Below are 16,414 nucleotides of genomic sequence, written 5' to 3'. Positions count from 1 at the left end.
CTATCACCCTCACCTTGACCTCTTTCCACCTATCACATTTCCAAAGCCCCTCCCCCAAGTCTCTCCTCCCTACCTTTTATCTTAGCCTGCTGGACACACTTTCCTCATTTCTGAAGAAGGGCTTATGCCCAAAACGTCAATTCTCCTGTTCCTTGGATGCTGCCTGACCTGCTGCGTTTTTCCAGCAACACATTTTCAGCTCCATGCTAAGATATTACAGGGAAAGTGGTTGACTGGTAGTAATCATCCAAGAATCGTTAGATTCAGGAAAAGTTGCAAATGTTTGGAAAACTATCAATGTAACACCCTTTTTCAAAAAGGGATAAAGACAAAAAACAGGTAAGTATAGGACAGTTAGCTTGACATCTGGCATTGCTCGAATGTGAAAGACTGTTTTCAAAGATGTAATAGGAGAGCAGAGTCTGGTTTTGTCTGACAAAATTAAAGTTCTTTGAGGAGGTAAGATTCTAAGAGGAAATTGACAGGGTGAATACGGAGAAGCTGTTTCCTATTGTGGGAGAGTGTTGGACCAGATGGCATAAACTCAGAATAAGAGATTGCACATTTAAGACAGAGATGAAGAGGGATGTCTTTTATCAGAGGGTAGTGAATCTGTGGAATTCTTTATTGAAGAGGGCTGTATTATATACTCAAAGCTGAGGGGCACAGACTTTTAATCACTAAGGGAATGGAGGGATGTAGGGATAAAGTGGGAAAGTGAAGTTGGGAATTATCAGATCAGCCATGTACTAATTGAATATCAGAGCAGGCTCAATATGCTGAATGACCTACTTCAGCTGCTACATCTTATGGTCTTTTGACTCCTTTCTTTCTCTTTACTTACCCATCTTACCCTCAAGTACATCCATGCCTCAACTATACCATGTAGCAACAGGATATGAGAGACCAGATACTTGCTCTTTTCTGCAGCTTCTCTGATCCTGCCATCAACTCTGGAAACCTCCTGGTTGGTAGTGCTCACAGAGTAGGACTAATGAAGTCCCTTTGAAAGAGGGAGGGTGGCCAGGTAGCTACTACTCCCTTCTCTGAGCCTCCATTGGCTTATTTTAGTCTGAGGCCTAGGCAAAACATTGTTCTAGGTCCCTAGAATTTATTGAGTACCATCAGCCCAGCCACTCCCTTTCAGATGTTACATTAGATGCCTCAATCATCTGTAACACTTTTCCTTCCTTTACAACAGCAAGCAATTTCTTGGTAGCCAAAGTAGAATCAGAGGTCCACTCTGAGAAGAGAAAAAGACTCCATTTATGTAGCACCTCCTCTGACCTTAACATTTCTGAAAGTACTTTATAGGTAATGAAGTGCTTTTGAAGTAATCATTGTTGTAAGAAGGGAAACATAAGTCAATCTGCATACAATAAATCCCACAAACAAGAATTTGATAATGACGGCATTTATCTATTTTAGGTAAAGCATAAAACAAAGAACTGTGGGTGCTGAAGATCTGAAACGAAAACTAAAATTGTTGGCAAAACTCAGCAGTTTTGACAGCATCTGTGGGGAGAAAGCAGAGCTAACGTTTTGCATCAGGTGACTTTTCACCAGAACTCAAGATGTTAACTCTGTTTTCTACCCATAGATGTTTCCAGACCTGCTGAGTTTTGTCAGCAATTTCCATATCTGTCCATATTGGTCAGGACACTGACAAGGATAACTCACCTGCACATCAATGAATTTGCATGGAATCCTTTCTCTCCATCCAGGCAAGGCAAGGCCTTTGTTTTTTATAGATGACACCTCCAGGGATGCATATTCCCAGCACTACTGCACTGAAATGTCAACCATGTTTTTGTATTCAGGCCCCAGCATGGGATTTGAATCCACATCTGACTTTGAATTCTAACCTTGCATAAATAATTGGCACCCAGGTTGACAGGGTTGTTAAGAAGGCATACAGTGTTTTAGCTTTTATTAATCGAGGGATCGAGTTCTGGAACCATGAGGTTATGCTACAGCTGTACAAAACTCTAGTGCGGCCGCACTTGGAGTATTGTGTACAGTTCTGGTCACCGCATTATAAGAAGGATGTGGAAGCTTTGGAAAGGGTGCAGAGGAGATTTACTAGGATGTTGAGTGGTATGGAGGGAAGGTCTTACGAGGAAAGGCTGAGGGACTTGAGGCTGTTTTCGTTAGAGAGAAGAAGGTAGAGAGGTGACTTAATAGAGACATATAAGACAAAAAGAGGGTTAGATAGGGTGGACAGGGAGAGCCTTTTTCCAAGAATGGTGACACGAGCACCAGGGGGCATAGCTTTAAATTGAGGGGTGATAGATATAGGAGAAAGTGAGGACTGCAGATGCTGGAGATCAGAGCTGAAAATGTGTTGCTGGAAAAGCGCAACAGGTCAGGCAGCATCCGAGGAACAGGAGAATCGACGTTTCGGGCATGACCCCATCTTCATAGATATAGGACAGATGTCAAGAGGTAGTTTCTTTACTCAGAGAGTAGTAAGGGTATGGAATGCTTTGCCTGCCACAGTAGTAGATTCGCCAACTTTAAGTACATTTAGGTTGTCATTGGACAAGCACATGGACGCACATGGAATAGTGTAGGTTAGATGGGCTTCAGATTGGTATGACAGGTCGGCGCAACATCGAGGGCCGAATGGCCTGTACTGTGCTGTAATGTTCTATGTTCCAATACTCCTTTCTCCCCATTATCCCAGAGCAGTAAGATGGGTCCATTCTTTCACTCCTCCTGCAATGGTCAGTACTCCTTAGAAGAAAATCTAGGCGTGAGGATCTGAAACCTTTATAATCACTGAAGACATCAGATAAAACTGGGCTGGTTTCCAGCCTATGCTAATTGAGTGGTCCCTTAAAGCTCACTTGCCAATGATCCTTGTGATTAGAGCCAAGAGTCCAAGCTTTATTTTCAAGTGTTCCAGTGAATCTGAAGTTAATGTTGTGCCTGTCTTCTACAATTCATTGATGTCAGTAGTAACTAAAATTTGATCAATTAGTTACTTCATGACAGAGCTTCCTCAGTTCACTGGGATAGAAATTTCTAAAGATTCTCCATCCTCTGAGTAAAGAAATTCTATCCCATCTCTGTCTGATGAACCTCCACTGTACCCCCTCTTTGGCAAGCATATTCTTCCTTAGGCAATGCTCCAGGTTTAGTATCACCAGTTTTATATACTGTTGAAGACTTCTTTGCTCCTGTATTCAAATGTTTTTGCAACTAACATAACTAGTAAAGGCTAACATATCATTTCCCTTTTTGGAATCGCTTACTGCACCTGCATGCTAGCTTTCACTGACTTATGAGCAAGTCCCTTTGGACATCAACACCTTCCAGTCTCAAACCATTTTAAAAATGTCCTGCATGTTCACTCCTCCGACCAAAGTGGATAACCTCACACTTATCCACCTAACTTTCCATCTGCTGTGCCCATGCCCATTCACTCAGCCTGTCTAAATCCCTTTGAAGCCTCTTTGCATTCTCCGAACAAATGTACATTCACAAAAAGTTTTGCATCATCTCCAAACTTGAAAAATTGTACTGGTCCCCAGATCCAAATCATTGATATTAGACTGTGAACAGCTGGGGCCCAAGAACTAATTGCTCCTTACCTCACTTGTCACAGCTTACCAAATGTGAAGGCCATCTTTTCCAAGGCCATACTCTTTGACATTTATTCTTCCTCTCTACATGTTAACTAATTCATAATCCATTCTAGTACATTACTTCCAATCCCATGCACTTTGATTTTGTTTACTGACCTGTGTGTGACTTTATCAAAAGCCTTCTGCAAATCCAAATGTAACACATCTACAACTAGTTTGTAATCAACTCTGCTAGTAACATTCTGAGAAAGTTTATCATATTTATCAAACATGATTTTCCCTGTCTAATCAGGCAATTATTTTCTGAGTATCCAGTCATCAATGTTTGAAATCATTTCTGATATTTTCTGTACTATGGACTACATCTCTAGTTCCTGGTTTCTCTCTTCCCCACTTTTTGAAACAAGAGATTACATTTGCCAAGAAAGCCCAACAGCATCTCTACTTCCTGCGCAGACTGAGGAAAGCCCACCTCCCACCACCCCCATCCTCACCATAGTTTCCTCAGTCAAAAGGCCCAAGTTCGTGTCTACCTGCTCCAAGAGTGAAGAATAATATCTCTGAACAGGCCGATTAGAAAATACCAACCCTGGAGCACATAAAAACAGAAACTGCTGGAACACAGCAAATGTAGGTGAGGGAGTAAGCAGATATTATAATACTGCATTCTGTAAGCAAACCTATTATCAGGCAAAGGACCTTACCAACTGAAGTAATGCCACTCACCGCAAACCTTGCTACTCACCACTTCCTGAAATAGTAAGGTAGAGGGGTGGATTGGGGCTCAGCGAGTGGAAAGGAGGCAAGACAGAGGAGCAGTAAGCAGGAGGGCAGTAAAAGATAGGAGATGGCAACAACATATCGAGAGATGCAGCAAGCTAAAGGCCGGAAATATCAAGTAGTTGGTAATTTGAAAGAGTAAGTCATTCAGCGTTAGGTTTTGAAAGTTAGTAAGAACATTTTGGGATAGTTAATACCACTCATCTCACCATATTGCTTCAATGGTTTTGTGAATTATTAAAGGGAGATTGATTCCAAAGATGATTGACACCTTGAAAATACAAGGCATTTCTAGAAAACTTGTGCAATGTTTTGGAATCCTAGCACAAATACTACCTTGCCTCACTTCACCTTGTGTATTATGAGACACAGTTTAAAAATAGTGAATCGTTTTATTGTTTAACAATTCATGGATGTTTAGTCTGAAGAAAACTGTAGGTTTAATAATTCTGCCAAAACTAGCTCAACAGGTATTCTCCCTCCTGAGATTCCAGATTCTCTTCATTGCCGTGACATCATTCACAATTCCCAGATGCAGTCACACTTTTCAATAATACGCCCTGTTGACTATTCACAAATGGCAGAAAACCACTCATGATCAACCAGCCTTGAGTTTGCAAGCCTCAGAAAAGTATATCCACTATTAGATGTGATTCAGCCATTGGAAGTCATTTATTAAATAATCTGGACTGAGTTATAGTTATACCAAACACTAATTTAAGATCCTCGGCTATCCTGACGGAGTGGTGTATTGTGTGCAACAATGTTTAGACCCTGATTTATGTAGGTGAAAGGAATTTGTAGATTGCACCTTCTTCAAAAGAATGGGTCACGGAGACAGCCAGACTTTGCTTCATCTTATATCAGAACCTTGGCTAATCAGAATCTACTTGGCTGGTTTGAGAATTAAGTTTGACCAGTAACTGTTCTTGCTGCATTTGCATGCCAATGATGGCCCAGTCAATTAGCACCCACTTCTAATGCTATATGAAATGATATCGTTTTTTTCAAGTCTGTTCACATTCTAATTTTGATGAGTGCTGTACCGATCGTAGCTAGGTCAGCCAGGTGGACTTTATGGAGCGTGAGTTCCCTGGTTGGGGCTATTAACCTAGGCACCCTGGCTGACAAATATAAAACAAGAGTATCAGTAGTTCTGCTCACTATGAGAACTGCCTCTGAGGGAACTGGATCAGTGACAAGGACTCTCCATGTGTAAATGAAGGGTGACTTGGTAACGGGATATTTCAAGTGCAAGACAGAAAATGGTTTAGCTTCTAGTCTCCTTTGAACAATGTTTAAGTTCTGCACTTGTACTGTCTGGAGTGTCAAGCCTTGGAGTCAGAAGGCTACCATTATCATATCACATTATCAAATGGACATGTGCTGCACAACAGATTTTGCAACCTTACATTATCTTAATGGTGTACCTGCAATTTCAGTTTAATTGACAGCTCCTCTTGATCCTAGACTCTGTGTGAGACTATGAATTCCACTGTTTGTTATCATAAACATTAAGTACTTTCATGAAAGGCTTGACGTTACAAGGAATCATATAGCAAAAGGGATATAAATGTAGTGAATGTGTATTTTTGAATGAATGTTGTTTTCAAAATAAAATTTTGAAGTATTTAGACCTTAGAATCTCAGCATAGACCCTGAGGTCTGCTATCATGAATACATGGTAGTTGTAAGGGCAAAGAGTCGAGGGTGGGAGGGCATTGACTGGCATGAGTTGGAACTAGGTTGGCAAAGTGGCTATAAAGGACTATGGGGTGTAGAGAGGCATAGGTTGGCGTAGAGGATATGAGGGATTATAGAGGGTGGAGGGACCATTGGGAATGGATAGTATGGGTATGGGACTGGAGAGCTGTTTTATGTTTTATTGATCTTTTTTAAAAATCTTCAAGACAGTCTGGAACCCTGAGGCAGACCTTCAGTCCAGTTCTCCTCCATACATGTTTGGGAATCGCCTGGCCTGACTGACAGAGAATGGAGACACTTGGGAACTTACATGGCACTTGCTGCAGATCAGATTAGCAGAACCTGGAGCTGTTCAGATTCCACACTGCTGAACCAGAAGCCAGGCCTGTCTGTCTGACCTTCACCCTCCAGTACACAAGAGCCAATCTCTTTCAAAGTTCAAAACGGCCACTTTGCTGCTGTTTGATTGTATTTGTCAACGTGAAAAAAATCCCTCAGCTATTTTCCTCTCTATTCATAACAGTTTTAAAGAAAGCACTCATTACACTGAAAGAAGTTGCTTTTTTAATATGTTCCATCAATTCAAAACATCAACCTCCTTATTTCCTTCTATTTTGATTATCAAAATGAAACACAAGATTATTTTCTTGAGATATTGTTATAATTCAGCTGCTCATCAATCAAATAACTAAAATCAAGCTATAGTATAAGATGATAATGAGGTTAAAAATGTACCTTTTAAGTTTGATCTCATATTGGTCAATTTGAAATTGAGGAGGAGAAAGTGAGGACATTCCTAATGAAGAGCTTATGCTCAAAATGTCAACTCTCCTGCTCCTCGGATGCTTCCTGACCGGCTGTGCTTTTCCAGCACTGCACATTTTGACTCCAGTTTAAAATTGAATTGAGTAAATGTGGTCATTTATGTGCAGTGTTACGAAGTGGAGATAATTGGTGGCACGAACATATAGTTCAAAGTTGGAAGCTCGATTCAGAAATCAGATATGACACCAGGTGTGCAAAACAGTTTTTGTCAGGGAGGGGTTTTAGAAAGTCGGTAATTTGGGAAGAAAGTTTGGAAGGGAGACTGAGGATAATTGTTTTGGTCTAACGGATATTGGAGGAAATTTCTGCTCATTCTGGTACAATTCCAGAAATACTCCTAATGTTTTTTTCTGATTGCATTTTCAGGTTATGTGTTCAGCACAGACTTCAAGCATTGCAGCTCAATGTTATATTAGGTATGTAAAACTGAGAATACAGGAAGTTATTGTTATAGCTTTGTGTCTCTTCACTTGCGTTTTCAATCATGAAGAAAATACTCTTGTCCCTCATTTTCCATTAATGGCAAAGGTGAGATTGAGCTAGCTTCATTGGAACTCCAGAGGTAGCAGACTGAGCTTTGTAGCAGGATATACTCTTTTAACTTGAATAGATTATTAGGATGTGACAGAGTTTGTCTCGAGAGGCAGCTGCTGTTCACTATTAAAGGAGCAGCTATTGGTGATGCTAGGAGGAGACTGTTCTCTGGGCAGCATTGCTACTTTTGATGCTGGATGGGGTGCTAAAATGTACAGTTGAATTAAAAGATGGTTAAATAATGTTAAACTTGTATTTGGTTAGCCTACACTTGGTGTAGTGGGAGCTGTTCTAGTGTCCATATTGGAAAAAACATTGAGAAGCAGTGAAGAAGATGCAAAAAAAAGTGGTGTTGGATATAGTTCCTGAGAGATTTTAGTTTTTGTGAAAGACCTCAGGTTCTTTTGAGCAAAGTAAAGACAGAGCAGGCCTGGTAGAGCACTTGAAAAGGGCTTTGAAAAGGTAGATATAGAGAAGCTATTTCCACTTGTGGAAAAGGTCTGAATAGAGGCCTTAAAACAATATAGTCACTCATAAATTCAGTGAAGATTTCAGGAAGACCATCTTCACCCGAGCATGATTGGAATGTAGATCTAACACCCATGTGGAGCGGTTGAGGCAAAGAGTATAGATGGATTCATTGGGAAGCTCAATAACTACGTGAGAAAGAATGCAGTTAAAGGGTATGATTGGTTGGTCATTGAAGCCTTTTTAAATTTATTAATAACATTTCAATGAGGCCCTAAGCGTACCCTATGGCACTGCCATATTTTAGCTCCACAGTTAGACACATGAAGTCCTGAGTGGCAGTCTGCCTGCTCTTAGCACAGCACTGCAGAGTCAGCATAGCCTCGGAAACTGAGGGCTGTGGTCTAAAGTTCCCAGAGCACTGCTGTTGCGTGGGCATGTTTAATGTACCGTTCAGTTTCATGTTCATTCATTTTGGAAATTCCCAGCACAGGCCTTCCACAGATTCTTGCACCTTCGGACCATATGCTGTCAGTGGGTGCAGATGTTGCAAATAAATCAAGTGCATGCTTTTAGTGGCTTGGTCAGTATCAAGTTATTCTGTGTTGTAATAATAGATTGAGTTATAGGTTCTTAGAAACAACTCCCAGTGGCATTATCTTAAGGGGTTACTTTCATTTCTGGACTTTTTCAGTTCCTTTGCAATTTTTTCAATTATATATGTCAGGCTAGATCTGATCATATTTTGTTATTGTGGCTTTATTGGGTGCTAATTTCTTTTTGCATTAGTTGTTTACCACACTTAGTAAAACTTAAAGAGAGCTTGTACATGCATTTCAGGATGTGTCACAGCACTGTATAGCCAATTATGTACTCTTGAACTGTAATCACTGTAGGAGACATGGTAGCCAATTTTCACACAGTAAGTTGCCACTAACAAAAATAGGATCATTATCAGATGTTCTGTTTGTGTGATAATGATCATTTTGTAATTTGTTCTTAATACTGCTGTAATAAACCAAGTACTTAATAGGGCTCATGAAATTATGTTTATTGTTAAGGATGTTGTACCATGTGGTGATGCAGTACAATTGCATTCCATCCCAGTGTTGGGATTTCAATTTATTAATTATATACTCGGAACACAACAGTGTAAAATGGAGCGTGGTGGATAATGGGGAGGGAAGAGCTATGATTGAAGCTCAATCTAGGTAGGAAATCAGCAAAGACAACAAAAGACAACAAGGTGACTCCTCAGATACTGAAGCATCCCATATCTAAATGCAACGAGACTTGAACAATATCCAGATTTGAGCTGACAACCGACATTAACATTCACACCACACAAATACCAGAAAATGACCATCTTTAACAAGAGAGAATCTAATTCACACCTCTTTGCATTCATGGTATTACCACTATTAAATCAGAAACATCAGAACTAGGGGCAGGAATAGGCAACTCAGGACCTCGAGCCTGATCTGCTATTTAATACGTGGCTAATCTCATCTCAGTCCTAACTCCACTTTGCTACCCACTCACCAAAGGCCTTCAACCAAATGCTACTTAAAAATTTATCTACTCCTTAAATTTACTTCAAATCTCAGCATCCACTGCACTCTATCATAGTGAATTCCATCCTTGCATTTCCCATGACTAATCACATTCCTGGACAGTATGGGCAATTTAACATGGCCAATCACCTAACCCACACATCTTTGGACTGTGGGAGGAAGTACCCGGAGGAAACCCACGCAGACACAGGGGAGAATGTACAAGCTCCACACAGACAGTCGCCCGAGTGTGGAATCATACCCAAGTCCCTGGTGCTGTGAGGTAGCAGTGCTAACCACTGAGCTACCATGCTGCCCTATCCATATTCATTTGTAAATTTCTTATTTCTTCATTGCAACCTACTTTCTCACAATTTAGCAAATATTTGGCTGTAGTACTTTCTAGTCACGCATCCAAGTCATTCATATAGAAGGTAAATAGCTGGAGTCTGATGACCGAGTCCTGTGGCATTCCACTAGTTACATCTTGTAAACCAGAAAAACCCCATTTATCCCAAGACTCTGCTTTCATTTCATTGGCCATTTATTATCCAAGCTAATAAATTGCTCCAATGCCATATGATCTTCCCTTGTACATTAACCTGTCAAAAGCTTTTGGAAGTCCAGATATCCTACATCCATAGGATCCCTAGTATCCACATTGCTTGTTATTAGATTAGATTAGATTACTTACAGTGTGGAAACAGGCCCTTCGGCCCAACAAGTCCATACCAACCCTTCGAAGAGCAAACCACCCAGACCCATTCCCCTACATTTACCCCTTCACCTAACATTACGGGCAATTTAGCATGGTCAATTCACCTAACGAACACATTTTTGGATTGTGGGAGGAAACTGGAGCACCCGGAGGAAACCCACGCAGACACGGGGAGAATGTGCAAACTCCACACAGATAATTGCCTGAGGCGGGAATTGAACCCGGGTCTCTGGCAGTGTGAGACCCGGATTCAAGGAACTTTAGCAAATTAGTCAATCATGATTTACCCTTCATAAAAGGGTGAATGCTGACTCTGATAGATTTTATTTTGACTTTCCAAATGTCATTTTATTACTTCCTTAATAGTGGATTTGAACAATTTCCCAATGCCACTTATCAAATTAACAGGCCTGTCATTTCCTACATTCTTCCACCCTCCCTTTTTAAATAAGGGTGTTATATTAGACATTTTCCAATCCAATGGAACCTTCCCTGCATCCAGGAAGTTTTGGAATATTATAACCAATAGATCCACTATTTCTGCTGCCACTTTCTTTAGGATGTAAGCCATCAGGCTATGGGAACCTTTTGGCCTTCAATCCCAATGGTTTACTCAGTACTTTTTCCCTAGTGATGAAGATTGTTCTGAGTTCCTCCTGTTCAATAATCTCTGTATTACTTGTGACTATTGGGATAGTAGTAGTTTCCTCCACTGAGAATCCTGAAGTAAAATATTGATTTAGTAACTCTGCCACTTCTGTGTTCCTCACTATTAGCTCCCCAGTCTCATCATCCCAGGGACCACCATTCACTTTAGCTATTCTATTCTCTTTAAATACAAGTCGAAGGTTTTGACGGGTTAGAGAATGGGAATCCTGCAGAGGGTAACTCACAAGAATCAACATTTCGTGCATGAGCCCTTCATCAGGAGGGCTTATGCCCGAAACGTCAGACATTCCTGATGATGGGCTTATGCCTGAAACATCGATTCTCCTGCTTCTTAGATGCTGCCTGACCTTTTCCAGCACTACACTCTCGACTCTGAGCTTCAGCATCTGCAGTCCTCACTTTCTCCTAGAGGGTAACTCACCACCTGATTCCAAGAATCTGTCTGGCATCTGCAAGGCACAAGTCAGTGGAATATTCTCCACTTGCCTGGATAAGTGCAGATTGAGCAACACTCGAAAAGCGAGACACCATCTAGGGCAAAGCAATCTGTTTGATTGGTAATACTTCTATAAACATTCGCTTCCTACACCACAGACACTTAGTAGCAGCGATGTGTACAATATACAAGACATTCTGCAGTAATTCACCAAGGCTTCTTAAAAAACACACTCCAAACCATGAATGCTACTATCTAGAAAGACATGAGCAGCAAATGCATGATAACACCACCTACGGGTTCTCCTGCTAGCTGCTCACCCTTCAGACTTCAAAATATATCACCATTCCTTCAGTGCTGTTGTGTCAAAATGCTGGGTCTCCCTCCCTAATGCTATTATGGGCCTACCTACAGCATACGGACAGCAGCAGTTCAAGAAGGCAGCACACCAACACCTTCTCAGGGGCAACTGGGGTTGGGTAATAAATGACATTACAGCCAGTAATGCCCATATCCCATGAACAGTTTAAAAAAGAGAGATGATTTTGAGAAACTGGCCAAACAGGGATTGCACAAGCTTGAAGATGAGTCAAACAGGAGTTATGAAGGCAACATGACAAAGTTACTGGACTATTTCTTAGATGATTACTCAAGCTCTAGAGAACATACATTGGCAGAGATAGGACTATAGGTTGTTTAATGTGCGTTAGTATGTATCTGTAGGTTGTTGCTCATGATTGAAACAAACTTTCTCTCAACAGTCTAACTGATAATTGTTTTCACAAAAGTTCATTTCATGTAATCTCATTAGATGTGGGAAAGGCTGACTAAGTAAGTATTTTTGACAGCATGTTGATAGTTTTAGTAATAGGTTTGTATGATAGCTACAAAGCTGTGGAAAAAAGTCTCAGAATTGTTAGGTGTGCCATGTACAAATTGGCATGGGGTAAAAGAGAGAGATAATTGCATAGTTCCGAGATTGGTGGGGAGAAATTGGTTCCAGTTCACGGGCACCGGCACTAGTACTGGGGAAAAAGAGTGCTGTTCCACTAGAATGGATTTAATTTGAGCCCTTCCTGAAGAAGGGCCTGTGCCCGAAACTTCGAATCTCCTGTTCCCTGGATGCTGCCTGACCTGCTGTGCTGTTCCAGCAATAAAGTTTCAACATGGATTTAATTTGAACCATACTGGGACTAGTGTCTTAACGTATTATGTATCCAACATTGTAGCTAGAGCTTTATACAAATTTGTAGTTAGGAGAGTCTGATTGAAATGAAGTTTGAAACATCAAAAAGAAATGAGAGAGCATAAGACCATCAGACATAGGAGCAGAATTGGTCATTCAGCCCATCAAGGCTGCCCTGCCCTTCACTGACATCATGGCTGATCTATATGAGAGCTGAAGTGCCGAGTAGTGAAGAGATAAATGATAATTAAAGTACAACAGGAAGGGCAGAAATTATAATTGGAAGGGTACAATTGTAACTAGAACTAGAGTAAGTAATAATGGTAAAAAGTCAAAGCTTAAGACTCTATCTGAATGCTAACAGCATTTGTAATAAAACGGAGAGTCGATGGCTCAAGAAGAGATAAGATGATTTGATAACTATTACAGACATGATTGCAAGACAATGAGGACTGAGAACTCAGTAGTCAAGGTTTTTTGATGTTTTGAAAAAATAGGCAGAAAGAAGAGGAGGTGGAGTAGTATTATTAATAAAGGAAGGCATCACCGACAACTTTGGGCAACTACATATACACACTCATTCAGGAACGCATAGTTCCAAGCACTAACGTCCAAGCATACACTTTGTGTGACATCATGTGCAAATGTATTACTGTACTTGCTCAGGGAAGCATGTGATTTTAAACTGGGCTTCATTGGTGGGGAGAAGGGGGGGCTTCCCAGCACAGGATGGGGAAGCCCCTGGAGTGGGAAGGGAAGAGGACGCAGAGCTGGGGTTAGTGGCCAAAGGAGACAAAGGAGCTGCTTTAAGGATCGAAAAGGAGAGAACAGAAGCTGGAGTTCTGGACCAAGAAGAGAGAGCAGGAATTGGGAGGCCTTTCTTCCTCGAGCTCCCTTCACGCTCTTCTCAGCTCCCTTCACTGCCTTTACCCATGGTTAATAACAGTAGTCAAGGAGAGTTTCCAAACTAGTGGTAGGCCAGAGGATTGGGAACCTGTAGCGGATGACTAAAAAGCAAATACAAAGGGTGAAAGTTGATATTGAAAGTTAATTAACAGGAAATATTAAAAACATGCAGCAAGAGCTTCAATGGTTATATAACAGAGAGTAGCTAATGTGAATGTGGGACCCTTGAAGGATGCAACTCAAGAACTGATAACAGGGAAAGGAGAAATGATACATAATTTCATTTAATATTTTTCAACCGTTTTCACAGTGGAGGATACTGTAAACATCCCAAAGATATCATGTAATTAAGGTGATAACAGGAGGAAAGGACTTGTTTGAAAGCCTCTGTCAAGATGGGCAAAGTATTTGGCAAACTAACTGGACTAAAGGCAGACAATTCATTCAGATCCGATGGCCTGCATCCAAGGATTTTAAGGGAAGTGGCTGTAGAAGTGGTGGGGGTATTGGTTGAAATATTTTTGAATTCGCTGGATTCCAACTGCTAATGTGACGACCATGTTCAAGAAGGAAGAAAGCATGAATCTATACGCCAGTTAGGCTAATATGTATCATTGGGAAAATGTTTATTAAGTGCATTGAGAAAGGTTTAATGCAATCAAACAGAGTTGACATGATTCCACAGAGTGGTAGGAAATCAAGCTTGACAAATTTGCTGGGGTTCTTTGAAGATAATATATAAACAGCATTGATAAAGGGGAACAAGTGGATGTAATGTATTTGGATTTCTGGAAGGCATTTGAGAAGATGCCACATGTAAAGTTATTACACAAGATGAGAGTTCATGGTTTTGGGATAATGCAATATCATGGATTGAAGTTCTGTTAATGTACAGAAGGCAGGCAGTCAGGACTAATGGGTCTTTTTCATAGTGGAATGCCATAAGGATCAGTCGTAGGACATCAATTATTCACTATCTATATTAATGGCTTGGAGGAGGGATCAAAATGTGATGTACCTAAGTAACTGGGAGGCTACTTTATGATGAGGACTTAAGGAACCTACAAGAAGGTGAGTGAGCAAAAGCTGGGCAGGTGGAGTTTAATGTCAGACAGTATGAGGCCATGCATTTTGATAGGAAGAATGAAAAGGCAGAGTTTTAGTTAAATGGAGAGATTCTTCAAAAAAAGTGCATCACAGAGGGATGTGGGTATAATTGCTCATGAAACACCAAAAGTTGGCATGCAAGCTCAGCAAATGATTCAGACGGCATATGAAATTTTGTCCTTTATTGTCAGGGGTTTGGAGTTTAAAAATATTGACATCTTGTTACAACTGTACAGAGTGTAGGCTTTGCCACATCTGGAGTAATGTGCACAGTTTTGATTCCTATATTTAACAAAGGATTTACTGGCATTGGAAGTTGTTTGAAAGTGGTTGGGCTGATTCTGAGGTGATTGGGTTGGTTTATCGAGAAAAGCTAAACAGGTTTGGCCTTTATTCATTAAGTTTAGAGGAATCAAGGAAAGCATACAAGCCTCTGAGGGGACTTAAAAAGTAAATGTTGAAAAGTTGCTTTCAAACGTGTGGGAGTGTCAAACCAAGGAACATAGTTTCAGACTAAGGGGACATTCATTGAAAACTGAGATGCAAAGGAATTTCTTCTCTCAAAGAGTAGTAAATGCCTAGCATTTTGTATCCCTTAGCTTTGTGGATGTTAGATTACAGAAAATATTTAAAGTCAAAGTTGATTTTCAAAATATTGGCGACTTGAATGCTATGAGGAGCTGAAACACAATGACTGTTGAGGCCATCTGGGGTAGGTCAGCGATGATTGTATAGAATGGGAGTGGGAGGCAGGCTTGAAGGGATGAATGATCTACTCCTGTTTCAATTTTGTATATTCTAACATGAGAATTGATTCAGATTTTTGAGAGTATATCGGACCATGGATTCTATGTTACTTTGTTTGGCATGCGGAAATTATCTGGTTGTGGGTTGTTCTCGCAAGTCAATCTATGAGGCCACCAAAAATAGGAAGTGGCTTCCCAATGGAGAATTCAAGAGAACTTTGAGATTTAAATGAGGAACTCACTACCACACAGAGTTGTTGAGGCAATTAATATGGATATTTTTAAGAGAAAACTAGAGAAGTGCATGAGAAGTGATGGAGGAGCATGATGAATTTAGATAAACAGGAGTAGAAGGCACACGTGGATCATAAAGAATGGCATGAATCTGTTGGGCCGAACAATCTATTCCTTTGCTGTAAAAACTTTTTAATGTTAGCAGTGTGTCAGACGTTAGCACAGGAAAAATGATTTTTGTCAAACATATCCTTGAGTAAAATATATGGTTACTGTATTTTTATTATTAATTATAAATACAATTTGTAATGAGAGTTGGATTTTTAATGATACCAAAATAGACAGGTAAATGAGTTGTGAGGAGAATGTAAAGAATTTGCAAAGGAATATAGATATTAAGTGAGTGGACATTTAATTGACAGATGCCATGTAATGTGGGAAGTTGCAACATTTGACAAGAAGAATAGAGAAGCTGAACTGAGAGGGACTATAGAACGTTGACATGCAATGGTATCTGTGTTATTTTTTATGATTCATAAGAAAATATGATTTGGAGCTGCTGGACTGGGGTGGACAAAGTCAGAAGTCACACGGCACCAGGTTATAGTTCAGTAGGTTTATTTGAAATCACCTAATAAAGGAGCAGTTGAAACTTTATTGCTGGAACAGCACAGCAGGTCAGGCAGCATCCAGGGAACAGGAGGTTCCCTGGTCCTCACCTACCTACCCCACTGGTCCTCACCTACCACCCCACCAATCTCCATGTACAGCGCATCATCCGCCGCCACTTCCACCACCTCCAAACAGACCCCAGCACCAAGGATATATTTCCCTCCCCTCCCCTATCAGCTTTCCGTAGAGACCACTCCCTCCGCGACTCCCTTGTCAGATCCACACCCCCCACCGACCCAACCACCACTCCCGGCACCTTCCCTTGCAACCGCAGGAGGTGCAACAC

At 40.8% G+C, this 16,414-nt stretch overlaps 1 protein-coding gene across 5 annotated transcripts in view; it reads left to right on the top strand.

Moving 5' to 3' along the window:
- Positions 1–16,414, top strand: part of hemk1 (HemK methyltransferase family member 1) — a 160,771-nt gene that overhangs the window by 82,864 nt on the left and 61,493 nt on the right. For all 5 annotated transcript variants that reach the window (XM_043707652.1, XM_043707653.1, XM_043707648.1 and 2 more), the window contains one exon: positions 7,266–7,315. In XM_043707652.1, coding sequence (XP_043563587.1) covers positions 7,266–7,315 — 50 coding nt within the window. The remainder of the gene's footprint in view (positions 1–7,265; positions 7,316–16,414) is intronic.

The sequence above is a fragment of the Chiloscyllium plagiosum genome, chromosome 18 (assembly GCF_004010195.1).
Source record: "Chiloscyllium plagiosum isolate BGI_BamShark_2017 chromosome 18, ASM401019v2, whole genome shotgun sequence".
Classification (NCBI taxonomy): Eukaryota; Metazoa; Chordata; class Chondrichthyes; order Orectolobiformes; family Hemiscylliidae; genus Chiloscyllium; species Chiloscyllium plagiosum.
The sequence above is the reverse complement of the archived record's forward strand: the minus strand, read 5'-3'. Positions and strand labels throughout refer to the sequence as shown.